At 42.9% G+C, this 12,767-nt stretch overlaps 1 protein-coding gene across 1 annotated transcript in view; it reads right to left on the bottom strand.

Annotated features, from left to right (window-relative positions):
• Positions 1-12,767, bottom strand: part of nav3 (neuron navigator 3) — an 84,096-nt gene that overhangs the window by 25,076 nt on the left and 46,253 nt on the right. The window contains 9 exon segments of the mRNA XM_062443303.1: positions 92-169; positions 1,824-1,847; positions 3,296-3,348; positions 3,823-4,017; positions 4,668-4,825; positions 6,550-6,591; positions 7,345-7,770; positions 9,124-9,861; positions 10,937-11,247. Coding sequence (XP_062299287.1) covers positions 92-169; positions 1,824-1,847; positions 3,296-3,348; positions 3,823-4,017; positions 4,668-4,825; positions 6,550-6,591; positions 7,345-7,770; positions 9,124-9,861; positions 10,937-11,247 — 2,025 coding nt within the window.

Below are 12,767 nucleotides of genomic sequence, written 5' to 3'. Positions count from 1 at the left end.
TTATAAAGAAGCTCTTTGACAGCAGGTTATCATGCAAATGAGCCGGCTGTTTCCACGCCGTCTTTTATTTCTCCAAAGTAAACAAACTCACGTTGGCAGCCAGCTGAGATGTCAGGGTCGCCACCTTCTCTTGAGAGGCGTCCAGCTCGCGACGCAGCTTTCTGATTTGCTGTTGGAGGGGATAGAGAAGAATACAGAGGTTCAGTTTTTACGGATAATGATCCTTTAAAATTAAAAAAAAGAAAAAGCTATTAACAAAATAAGAGTGATTTTTAAATGTAAAGAGGCGTTGAACTTGCAACTCCCATTTTTTGATGTTTAAAAAAAAAATACTGTGCACACTTTTTACATGGTGGCACTGTGTGGAGAAAAAAAAAGAACACTGGGGTGAAGTGTGAACATAAAGTGTGGGGGATTACCGTGGAATTTTGGACTGTTTGGCCCTTGATTGAAAAGAGAAGAGTAAGAATTAACACTATGTTGCATGCCTCCATCGAACAGCATGTACTGATGTGGCTGGAGACACAGAGGCTATAACAAACCACATCACTGGCTCTCTCATTGTTAGACAAAAATAGACACGTAAGTATCACACAGGTCATATAGTATTTGCAAATACCTGACAGGGTTTAGATAACGCAAAGATCTGGCGGTTCTTTGCGACATAAGTGCAAGAAGAAAAAAAGTTTGGGTCACGCTTAACATTTTAAGTGTGACTAATATGTGACTTTCTATCTGATACCAGGATGAATATGCAGTGATGCTGTTGAGACATTTGCATCGATACTGACAATAACAAAGCTTTAATTTTTTCGTTTGAAGTCAAATTGAGACTTGCTGTGGTGCCAATATGACAACAAATGTCTCATTTAGATGAAGACGTGTAGGTCACCTGCCTTACAGTCTGAATATGTAGCACATATCAACATGGCTCACATTAGACACTTTTTTTTAAATGCAGCTTTTTGCTTTTTGCATGCTACGTAGTAAACATCAAATGTGTGTCCGCTATTAGAAAGAAATGATCAGAATTGGGTCATGATCATCCCACCTGTCATGGGTTAAGATAAATTACGAAGTATTTGCCATTACTGTTTGATCCAAACTTGAGTCTAATTGTAAACTTAAGAGCTTACATCACAGATAAAACCGGATCAGAGAGAAAAAGATTGTAACAGAAATCAGAAAATGAAAACTTTAAACTGGAAAATCAAAGAAGAATCAGTGATAAACTGAACAGGATTGTTAAATGAAGCCAAACAGAAAGAGCCAAAGGGAAGGGCATGCATTCTATTAGTATAGTGTTGAGTTTTTGTAATGAGTATAGAAGTTATATCACAGTAAGGGTGTGAGGTCATTTATGATCCAGATGAGATCAATGCAAAAAGACTAAGCAATGCAACATAGAGTTAAACTGTTTAATCATACATCAATAAGAGTCCGAGTGCTTTTTAAATCAAGATGAACAAATATCACAGTTTTGCTTTGATTGAGTTAGACACACAGTCTCTGAATACAGATGCAGTGCAAAAAGATAGAAGGACACACACACATAACACACACACAGTAAAAAGAGCCGGCAGCCTCCTGAAGTGCAGTAAAAACATGCATGTGACCCAGAGGTTGTTGGATTGATCCCACATTAAGCCAAAAAAGCAAATCCAGTAAGTGACAAGTTATTTTTGAGATGCCCATGAGCAAGGCGCTTCACCCCCACATGCAGAGATCTTCAGGGTGTCAATGTAACTGTAATGTATGAATGTAAAGGAAAGAGGCAAACATGCACACAAGCAGGCGGACACTAAGTTCCCCCCCGTCCTTACCTCTGAGTGGGCTTTCTCCTCCGTCTGGAAGCAAGAAACAAACAAAGTTGAGTCAATTTTAAATAGTCTGCTGTGTGTGTGTGTGTGTGTGTGTTGTGTCCCATCAGGTAACGTTTAAATCATACATGTGTGTGTGTTGTGACTCATCAAGTAACAATTAAATCATACGTGTGTGTGTGTGTGTTGTGTCCCATCAAGTAACTTTTAAATCATATGTGTGTGTGTGTGAGTGTGTGTGTGTGTGTTTGTTGTGTATCATCAAGTAGCTTTTAAATCATATGTGTGTGTGTGTGTGTGTGTGTGTGTATGTGCGTGTGTGTGAGTGTGTGTGTGTTTGTTGTGTATCATCAAGTAGCTTTTAAATCATATGTGCGTGTGTGTGAGTGTGTGTGTGTTTGTTGTGTATCATCAAGTAGCTTTTAAATCATATGTGTGTTTGTGTGTGAGAATGTGTGTGTGAGTGTGCGTGTGTGCATGTGTGAGTGTGTGTGTGTGTGTGTGTGTGTGTGTGTGTGTTCCAGAGAAGCATTCTAATGCCAAAGATTAAAAGAAATGATTAAAAGGACAAATCTTAACAAACTTTAATTAAAATGAGATTCAATTGACAGAAAAAGTGAATAAAATCAGACAGACTTAAATGGAACATACTTTATGAAAACTACCAAACAAACAGAAGTATTTTGACCTGAGGGAAAACTTTACAAATTAAATTATCTCCATCATTCATCCTCTCCTCTGCAACTCGCAAGCACAATTGGAAACAGGCGGAGGTGGGCAGTAATCGATTCGCCTCTCTAAAACTAATCTGCCGCCTCACTGAACGTGACGACTGGAGCGCTGCCTGTGCTATTAGAAAACAAACACCGGTCCACAGTCTTATCTGCCAATGTTAGTTTGGAAGCATGCGACTATGGAAAGTTATTTTGTGTCCTTATAAAAAACACAAAACAGAAGGGAGAAGACAGAATAAGAGTCTTCAAGTGAGATTTGATGCAACACTGCATCACTGAGAAGAGCTGAAGGCTTTGCCACTTTCAAAATCAGCTTAAAAGTGTTTTTCTTTACTATAACATTTTTTAAAATTTGCACCAACACTGACAAAAAAATCCAATTAGAAAGAAGATTAAAAAGAACTTCAATCAATCTTGAAATCTCAAAAGTGAAGAGGAAATAAAATCTGTTTATAAAGATACTGATTTCTGTTGTAGTGTCTAAAATTTGATATTTATATTTACATTCAAATTTCCTCCAAGTGCTTCCAGTTTCAAACCTGAGTGCTGTATGAGAGGATATTTGAGGATTTGGGGGCGTTGTTGGATGCTACAACAAAATAAAGCAGTGCAGCTTTATAGGGCGTGATGCGCTAGATTTCAATATTTACACCCTGACTAATTCTGAAAAGGAGTAAATGTTACACAAATATCTGATGCTTTCACATTTATCCTAACCCTGAACATGCCACTGGTTCTTACCGCAGAGTACAGTGAAGACGTGCTGGAGACCAGAGACAGTGAGGAGCCATGAACTGTAAGCACAGAGAGAGTAATGAGTGATTAACAACTGAGAGCAAAGCAACAGATAAGGTTGAAATGAATATGTAATTATACAATAGTCAGCTTTATGTAATGTATGTGACCTTTCAACTTCAATTCAATTGTTTAATGATTTCTCTTCATAATAAACACAGATGATGTAAGCTGTGATTTGCCTGTTTAAAAGCTGACCTCTATACAGTGTGAATGCAGTCACGTCCTCTTATAAAACCCACACAAAAAGCAGAACAGAGAGACCCCTCAGCTAAGCCACTCACAGCATGAACACACAGTGAGGGGTCATTAAATCTGGTATTAAAGACCCTGATGACTGATGGGGCTTTGCTTTGGTGAATGTGACTCTTTTATTTTTTCTAACAGCTTATTATTAAAGAAGTCGGGTCACTTTAGGAACAGGGTTCATCGAGCGAGTCATCCAGCAGCTCAGGTTTGTGAGCGTGTCCTACCTTCGTCAGTGCTGTCTCTGAAGGAGCCAGAGCGGCTGATGGCGCGCGGGCGATCCTCCAGGGAGGTTGCGCTGCCACCCAGTGGGTGACCCTCTCCGTACAGGTCAAAGGAGTCCTGGGCGGGGATGCTGTTGGAGCGGCTCATGCTGCTGCTGCCTGGTGGCAGGTTATACTGGCTGATGTTAGTGGGGCTCACTGCACAGAGGGAAAAATCATGAAGTGATCAATATGAGTGTTGATATTCTGACCCAGTAACATTTACATAGATGATTTGCTTTAATGATGATGTTGCAAACTTGCTCTGAAATTTCTAGACACTATTTCTTTATTTGCACATAAAAGAATGTTTTATGCAATTATATAACACAACATCATACACATTATTTTAATGGCCATGTGTCTTCTACATGTCTTGTTTCATGTTTTAAATACACATTTTAGGCAAAAATCTAACAAAGTGAAGTTATTCCTCGTGAGTCATTGATAGAAAGATTATATTAAAATAGTGTAAGATGTAGTGTTGGGGAGTAACTAGTTACATGTAATGGTGTTATGATATATAATTACAAAATAAATGTAACTGTAATCTGTTACAGTTACTGAGAAAAATGTTACTTAATAAAATGTTGATGATTACAAAGGAGGTTACATCTGAAGTCAGACTTTTAAGATTTTGCTCAGGAGAGTTTTTACTCATTTTTTAATATTTGCAGTCATGAATCTCTCCATTAGTCTTTAGGTGACTGTCTCTACTCTTTATGAGCCTTTGTTGATGTCTGTAAATTGAAACCTTTGATACTGAATCATTCCAACCATCCACCAAGCAGCATTTAGTGTGCTCTTACACAGGTTGGAGTAGTGGTATTTTCCCGTGTTGGTGCAGGAGGCTCCTGGAGGAGACAGTGGAGACTGGCTGCCAGTGTCCTGAAGCCCTCCTGTTGAATGGGACCTCAACCACTCCTTCCCTTCCTCATGGGACGTCTGCCTGGAGGACGGAGGGTACCTGAAGCCCACAGAGACGCTGTAAACTCCAATGCTTTAACACTTTCTGACAGGCAGCAATTACAGGTGGTGACTTTCTTTCTGTGGTGATGAAATGTGTGTGGAGGTAAACAGCAGAAGCATTTGAGCAGATGGTGAAAGAAAGAAAAAAAAGAAACCACATGCAGCCTCACCACACACATGCATACATCTAAACACGCTCCATCATAGACACACACACACACACGTTGCTCAGGCTCAAAAGCTTCCCAACACACACTGCTGCCACCGCCGCCGCTCCTCTCCTCTCCTCCCAGCTCCAAAGTGGCTCAGTGGTAGAAGGGGGCCCCCTTATCGCATGCGTGACAATCGGCCATATTTAATCCTCTGAGGATGATAATTGAGTTTGCGCTCATCCCTTTTCAGCACCGTCTTCCCTTCCAACGCCCTCCATTACTACGCTTGTCACATCTGACCTCGCTCTAGTCCCCACAAACCCACCCCCTCCCACTGTATACGCCTGGGCTCCACATTCTCAGCACCGGGGATTGGGTGTCTAAAAGAGAAGCATTGAATGCTGTGACACGGCAGCATTCGAGTTGAAAGGGAACAAGCGAAACATCCGATGGGGTTCAGCGTTTAACTCTGTGTACTTACTGCTTTACAAATAAAAATGCACACGAGCAGGACCGTCACACTTATTTATACAACTAGAGGAGGGGGGGTAATTATGAGTGTAAGCTCTTCTTGAAGGAAATGTAAAGATCAGGCTGTCTGGTTTTCAGATGTGAACAGACGGGCGTCAAATCTGTGGTCAGAAAAAAAGAAGGAAAAAAACTGAGCATCACATCCAGCAGGCGTAAAGTGTAGAACGGGATAAGATGCTTTTTTTTTTTTAGGCCTGTAAAAGAACTCGAGCTTCCGGAAGCCAACGGAAAATAATCAAAGAATGGTTCGAAAACTGGCGTCCGACCTCGCAGCTTCTCACCAGCAGAGAACTGTATAATTGGCTAGAGAGAGGCCGTTCCCTGCAGAGGTCGTGCCACTGTGATGAATAGGTTATGGTATTTCTGGCTCTCTCTCCCTGCAGTCTCAACTAAATTCAAAACATCCATTTTTATCACCCCCACCCTCCACCCTTCCACCCTTCCCCTCCTCCTCTTGGCTAACAGGTCCATTTTAGGAGGGGGAGAGCTGAGGAAGAACTGCTCTGTCATTGCCGCATTTTACTAAAACAGCGCTGGGGAGATGAGATGACGATGCAACAGAGAGGCAAAGCATGCAAGACAGACAAACACGCTCCGATCATCTGAGGCTGCATTCGTTACTGCTTCTGATTTTTTTTTTAAGAATCTGATCTGGGGTACGGGATCTATGGTACAGAATCAGATCCTCAGTGTTGTGCCACAGCAGTCTGATTGATGGGAAACACCAACAAAGAGCCGGAAATAGTTAAAAAGATAGCGAGGAAATAGTTCAAATAAGGTTTGAGCAGCAGTTTGGAGCTGAGTATTGACTCCTGCAGTGTGAATGCTACGTAAGACAATCCCAAAATTTTGGTAATCTGAAAATGGTGCCACGCCATGCCACACATGCACCAACATAGAAAAGTAATTATAGTAGATTCAGAGTGATTGTTTTCATGCACTTGTACAATAATAATTATAATAATAATAATAATAATCTGTTCCAATGAATAAAGAGGAAAAAAGTCGAGAATGAGATTTGGCTGCTGATTGGTTGTACCTCAGTCTCTTTTTGGGAAGGGTGTTTCTGTCAAGAGGCATGCTGTTAAAAACACAGAGGATGAGTGAATTAGATGAACACCTGGAGAACATCTGCTTATATGATACATGGGAGAAAAAAAAAGACTTCACATTTTTACAAACTCCAACTTTAACACACACACGCACACGCGCACACACACACACATATGCAGACACACAATGAGGATTAACATTAAAACGTTGTTAACTGATGCGTCACTACACAAGAGACGACAAATAGAAAACACAGGCAACGATTAAATCAATTGTTTCATTTTTGAGACATACAGCTACGCTATGTATGGATGATTAACTGGCGCCCTGTTTATCCTTTGATTTAAGGTATATATTGCATGCGCTGTGTGTGGACAAAACAATGGAAACACCCTATAAAGAAAGACTTGTAATGGGAATGAGTATCTGAAATGATCTGAACTCTATTGTAGTACCTTTTCTGGCATGGCAGTGAGTCTCTTATTAAGCTCCCATTAAAACCAAGTTAAGCTAAGTTAAGTCAATGTTATGGGTTGCAGTAGCATTAGCTAAGTGCTTTGATACAATACCTACTTTTTAAAAAAAGGTAACCATGCCAGGAAAAGAAGCTTAAATTGAACAAACTGTGCTGGATGATTTAGTGTATAACCTTTGTGATTATTATGATTAAGGCTTCCTCTGCATCATATGTCTTAAGGTAGGGAGATGCATTCTTTTTGTCTGTGTTCTCAAATGAAACAATGAATACGATTCCGCCCAATCGTATCCTCACGTTACTCACCCCTCAGACAGGGTGGACTTGACACTGCCTGTTCGTGTAACCTTGGGCCCGTGGTGGCCCAGTGGCAGATCAATGGACTCAGAGCTGGTGTGCAGACTGGTCATGCTTTGGCAGCTCAGTGTGTCCTTGCTGCCGGCTGACGAGCTACAGGCAGGCCAGGGCCGAGCGTTGGAGGGCAGGGAGAGGCCAGAGGCCGGGCTGGAGGCCAGGGAGTCGGTGCAAAGGTCTGGGGTTTTACCGTACAGCGGGCTGCTGCCACCGCTCATGCCCCCAGCACTGCCCAGGCTCCCCGTGCCAGAGGAGGGTGAGTCCAGACTGGCCTGCCTCGCCAGCGTGCCGTGGGGGCTGCCCAGTAATGAGGGGCACTTGCCAGAGTCGGGCGTGCCCGGAGAGCTGGCCTTGCTGCTGGCTTTGGTACCAAACAATCTGAGGGTAGAGAGGTGGGTGCAGTCATTCAGAAATGCTCAAAGAACAAATGCTGAGCATCTGTAAGATTCATACTGACAAATGAAGGGCTTTGGTATAATTTGGAGTTGAGAAAGTAGATTAAATTGTGGTAATCTGATAGGGTTAGGGTTGGGGTTAGGGGTTAGGATTAGGGTCTACATGTTAATTACTGGATTGGTCATCAAGGAGTAAATGCTCAAGAATCAAACATCCACACATCTTTATTCTAACACCAGCTTTTTTTTTAACTGCAGATGAAAACACTGAGCTCACTTCCCGACACGTTCATCCCCTCGCTGCAAACTCCGGCTCATTTCAGCTGCGAACTCTCTGTAATTTACACAGACACATCTGCTTTCACAGCTTTGGCGTTGCGACCCCGCGACTTTAAATAACCCAATCTGTTAGGCCGCTCAACCCCCGTTCGCCTCCCCCTCCCCGCATATGCTTCAAAACAGCCTGCTACACAGCCTGCGCCCCCGTCCCAGTCTGTCATCGCAATCACACAAAATATGTATATATAGGTGACGCTCTCTTGAAGGAAAAGAAAGGGGAAAAAAAGAAGCTTGAAGACATGCAGATGAAACAGGTCGGCTTGACAGATCGGATGGGACGGATGTTTGGACACGCCTGTTGATACCGCGTGCTTCTAATGAGCCGGGGATTGGCGTGCAGAGGAACTCCTGTCTCCTGTCTGTTCTGATCGAGGGGGGCTAAACTGGATTCGCCTGAACCTGAACGAAGAGCCGTCAGACCTTCATCTTCAGGGTAAAAGATATGTTTCATCTGCAGTGACTTATCACCTACGCTGGGAGGGCGGGGGGCAATCTATGTAATGGCACCCCTCGGCTGTGCGGCAGTGCGTAAACTCACTCAATCAATTTTCCTATGGAGGAGTTGAAATGTGATTTATTAGGTGTCTTATATTCGTTTTTTGCGCATCCAGAGATATCTAAAATTGATAGAGATGACAGAGTGTTTTTTTTTGGAGACTTTACCACTACAGATGACAACTTCAATAAATGCTCCTATCTGTTAGAGGAGTCTGGGAAACAGCCTGCATCAGGAAAACACTGCTGAGTAACACAAACATCACTTTATCATCATGAATTAAAACAAAACTAAAGTTATGATTCTGAAATACTGCTGATGACATCGGATGAATCTCTTAAAATAGATCCTAGACTTCCTGCTGCACCTCGAGGCATGCTTTCTGTACTGTAACCAAGGGACTGATAATTAATGTGGTGAAATGTTTGATTCACGTCGGAACATATACGGTGAGAGACGAACACAGAATGAGAGCAGTGGGGATTGTTTTGTGTGTCTGACCTGCGGAAGGTAGGAGAAGCGATATCGGGGTACTTGGATCCCGGCTGCCTGAGGCCTGTCTGGCCTGCTGATGTGGAAGTGGGGCTTGACTTGGGGGAGGTGGATAATCCCGCTGTCGGGTCTTGGTCTGACACTGCCACTTTCTCCTTGTCCGTCTGGTTGATGGTGATGGGACTGGAGCGGTCTGAGCCCACTTTCCCAGCGTCCCTGCGTTTGGCTCCCGCTTGCGTCGCGGCCCCTCCGGCTGATTTGCCGCTGACGTTTGAGTCGATGCTGCTGGAGCTGGAGCGGTGCCCGCCGCTGCGCCCTGCCGCCGCCCCACTGGAGGATTTGGCTGGTCTGGGTAGGGAGCGGTACTGCAGGGACACTTTGGAGCCTCCGCAGCTGATCAGAATGCCGTCATCCTGGGGCTGTGAGCCATCCAGGCTGGTCTTACGCACACCGCCAATGCCTGCACCTTTGCCGAGGGCAGCTGAGGATTTGGGCGCCTTGCCAAGCGTGGCTGAGCCACTAGTGAGCGTTGCACCACTAGAGGTGATTAAGGTTCCAGTGGGACCAGGGATCTTCTTGTATCCAAAAGATCCTGTAGTGGGTGGGCGTCCAATGCCGGAGGGTGGCTTCTTGCCTTCATCTCCGCTACTCTTCCCAGCATCTGAGGGCGAGCGCTGGATGCCGGCTGAACTCTTGGAAGGCGATTTGCCCTTCTCTGAAGCCTTGGCATCATCAGTTTTGCCTGTCGATTTGCATAAACACTTATTAGCACAAATACAGAAACATTACCCTCAGCACATTCTTGGCCCGGCTCTTGTTTTCATCACCTGTGGTGCCCCGGTGCAGGAAAAGCTGAATTAGTGTAAATACTGGCCAACAGCCAGAACCCTGATTATCAAAGCTCAGCCACATTGAAAACCAATGCTTATCTGCAACAATGCTGCTGAACCTGCTGAGTGGACAGAAAACTTGAGAACAAAGTTTCTCAGCTCAGATATCAGTGAAAAGAATCATCTTATATTTTTGGCAGAGGCAACAAATCTGTTACAACTAATAATTTCACATTCCAATCATGTTCTTTTTTAAAAAAAAAAAGCAAATTATTAATAGGTCACCTTAATGAAATATAATTGTGTTTCAATGTGTTAAAACAGCTATTATAGAGCTTATGAAAAAAGCATAGAACATAATATGAAATGCATCTGTTGATGTCACTGTAGATGGTTAGGTCCCAGTGAAATGAAAAACACATTTTTCACAATTTTAATCTTGGTAATTGTTCAATTATCTCTTCTTCTATGCTAAATATATTTTAAATTAAAAAAAAAAAAATCAGTATTCGAGAATGTTGTCCTGTTCCTTTAAAATGGTTTCACATGTTTGATGACTCATCCTGTACTCAGAGGCATTTACAAAAGTTCATCCAATCAAATGTGAGTTTCGGGCGAGTAGCTAACCACACCGGTCACATCGATTGTGGGTCAATATGGAGAGATAAAGACAGATGACAAAAGAAAGGAAAACCCAACATAAAGTGTCTCAGTAAGATGTTTGTTCACCACATGCTGCCAGAACAGCTTTGATACACCATCGTCCTCCTCTTGATGAGGAAGGTGAGGGAGGTGTGTGGAGCCAACAGTACTGCGTAGCTCTCTTTCTCTCTGAAACTCCATATGGTCAACTCTAAGCCCCGCCCACAATTTTAACGATCCAATCAAAGGATTTGATTTAAATTGTAACTGTACACCAACCAAATATTCCATTTCAGTAGGAAATACTGACACATTTTGGTTAAAGATAAACAGATAAATGTGTCCTCCTACCGGGTGTTTTGAGGGAGGCAGAGGTACTCTTGGTCCTTGGGGGCGTGATGCCCACCTGGGCCGTCATGCCCCTCCTCAACGAGCCCGTCTGAGACATCTGGGCCAGCGCGGTGGCCTTTTGACTGGCGTCCTCGTACTGGCCCTGGGCTTGGGAGGAAGATGAGGATGAGGAAGGCTTCCAGCGGGACGAGCCGCTGCTGGGGTCCATGCTCGCCTCTAGCTCCTCCTCCACCTTCTTCAAGTCCTCGGCTCCGGCCCAGCTGCTGCTCACCTCCTGCTCTGCATGCTTGGACCGGCTTCCTCTCTGGGACTGTGGGGGGGGGTCAGTTATAGGTATAGTTATAGTTAATAGTCTAAAACATTGTGAAACTCAAGGTATGGTCCTTTAAAAACAAAAAGCCAGCCCAAAGAAATAGAAGTGTATGGATAAACAGAACGGCAGGGTGTGTGTGTGTGTATGTGTGTGTGTGAAGTCATAGCTATCTATGGAATCACCCGTTGTCCAGATCTCCTCTTTTGAGAACGCACGCAAACACACCCACGCAAACACAGCGGTAATAACCAGCCTACTTTGACAGATGGCCAGTCTCCCTAGCAACACCGGAGTCTCTTAAGAGCCCAGTCTGTTGAGTATTTCATGAGGGGCCAAAGATACTTGGCAGAATAAAGCAAGAGAACCTCTAAGGAGAGCTGAGCGGTGGCCGTCAGTCCGCAGCTAATTCTCTCAGCTGTGATATCAGAGCTCACATAAAGGCTGGCCTCGCTTTGTACTAAACCAACTGGCTTCTAACTCGGTATTAGAAGAGGGAATTTAGTTGGATCTGGTTTTTCCTACTTCTATTTTAATCTATAATAATAATAATCTTAAAAAATGAACTTTTATTTGTTTCTATTACAGTTTAAATGAAATCCCTTCTTATTTTAAACAAAGTTATAGTGTTTTTTTGTAATGGTTCTTTTATTATTATTATTTTTCATTAGTTTTTTTTTCTTTTTTTGTAATAACCACTCAATATATTTACATTCTTGGTAGTGACAGACACCCATATTCCAAAATATGTGCAGGCAATTCCCAGGTACTCTAGTGTGTGTGTGTGTGTGTGTGTGTGTGTGTGTGTGTGTGTGTGTGTGTGTGTGTGTGTGTGTGTGTGTGTGTGTGTGTGTGTGTGTGTGTGTGTGTGTGTGTGTGTGCGTGTGTGTGTGTGTCATGCAGCATTGCATAATGCAGGTATTATTTAATGGGATATCACAAGTGACAAGTTACAAGTTTCAAACCTCCTGCCCTTCTTCAGACTAAAGACAGAATGTATAGTTGCCATCTTAAATCCACAAAGACCCAGGTCACCTGACAGTCACATGTGTCAATCCCACTCTATATTTACAGGTGTACATAAAGAGGTGTAAAAAAGATAATACAAAACATAATAGTAGTACTATAAAGCAAATCTGTCGTTATAGATTTAATTATTATGCATTCCAGATGTGTTCGTCTACTACAAAACTTTGTCATCCAGCTTTACCATTTGTAATTTTGTCTCACTGCTATTAGTCTCACTCGTTATTGTCCACATTCTTAAAACCATATCAGAGCTGTACTGAGTTTCTGCTAATACAAAATGAACATTTCCTGATGCTACTATTTCATACTAAAAGCATTTAACTGTCGAAACACAAACGGCTTTTACTTGTCTCTACTAAAATGCGTCTTCAAAACAACGGTCATTCTCAGCACTTTTTAACAGTGAATCATCATTAATTTTTTAGGGGAGTAATGGGGCAAGAAGGAGCAGCTGTTAGATGATGCAGAATGTAATCATATTGCAGTTGCTC

Source organism: Scomber scombrus, chromosome 22 (genome assembly GCF_963691925.1).
Source record: "Scomber scombrus chromosome 22, fScoSco1.1, whole genome shotgun sequence".
Lineage (NCBI taxonomy): Eukaryota > Metazoa > Chordata > Actinopteri > Scombriformes > Scombridae > Scomber > Scomber scombrus.
This window is presented reverse-complemented; position numbering and strand designations above follow the sequence as displayed.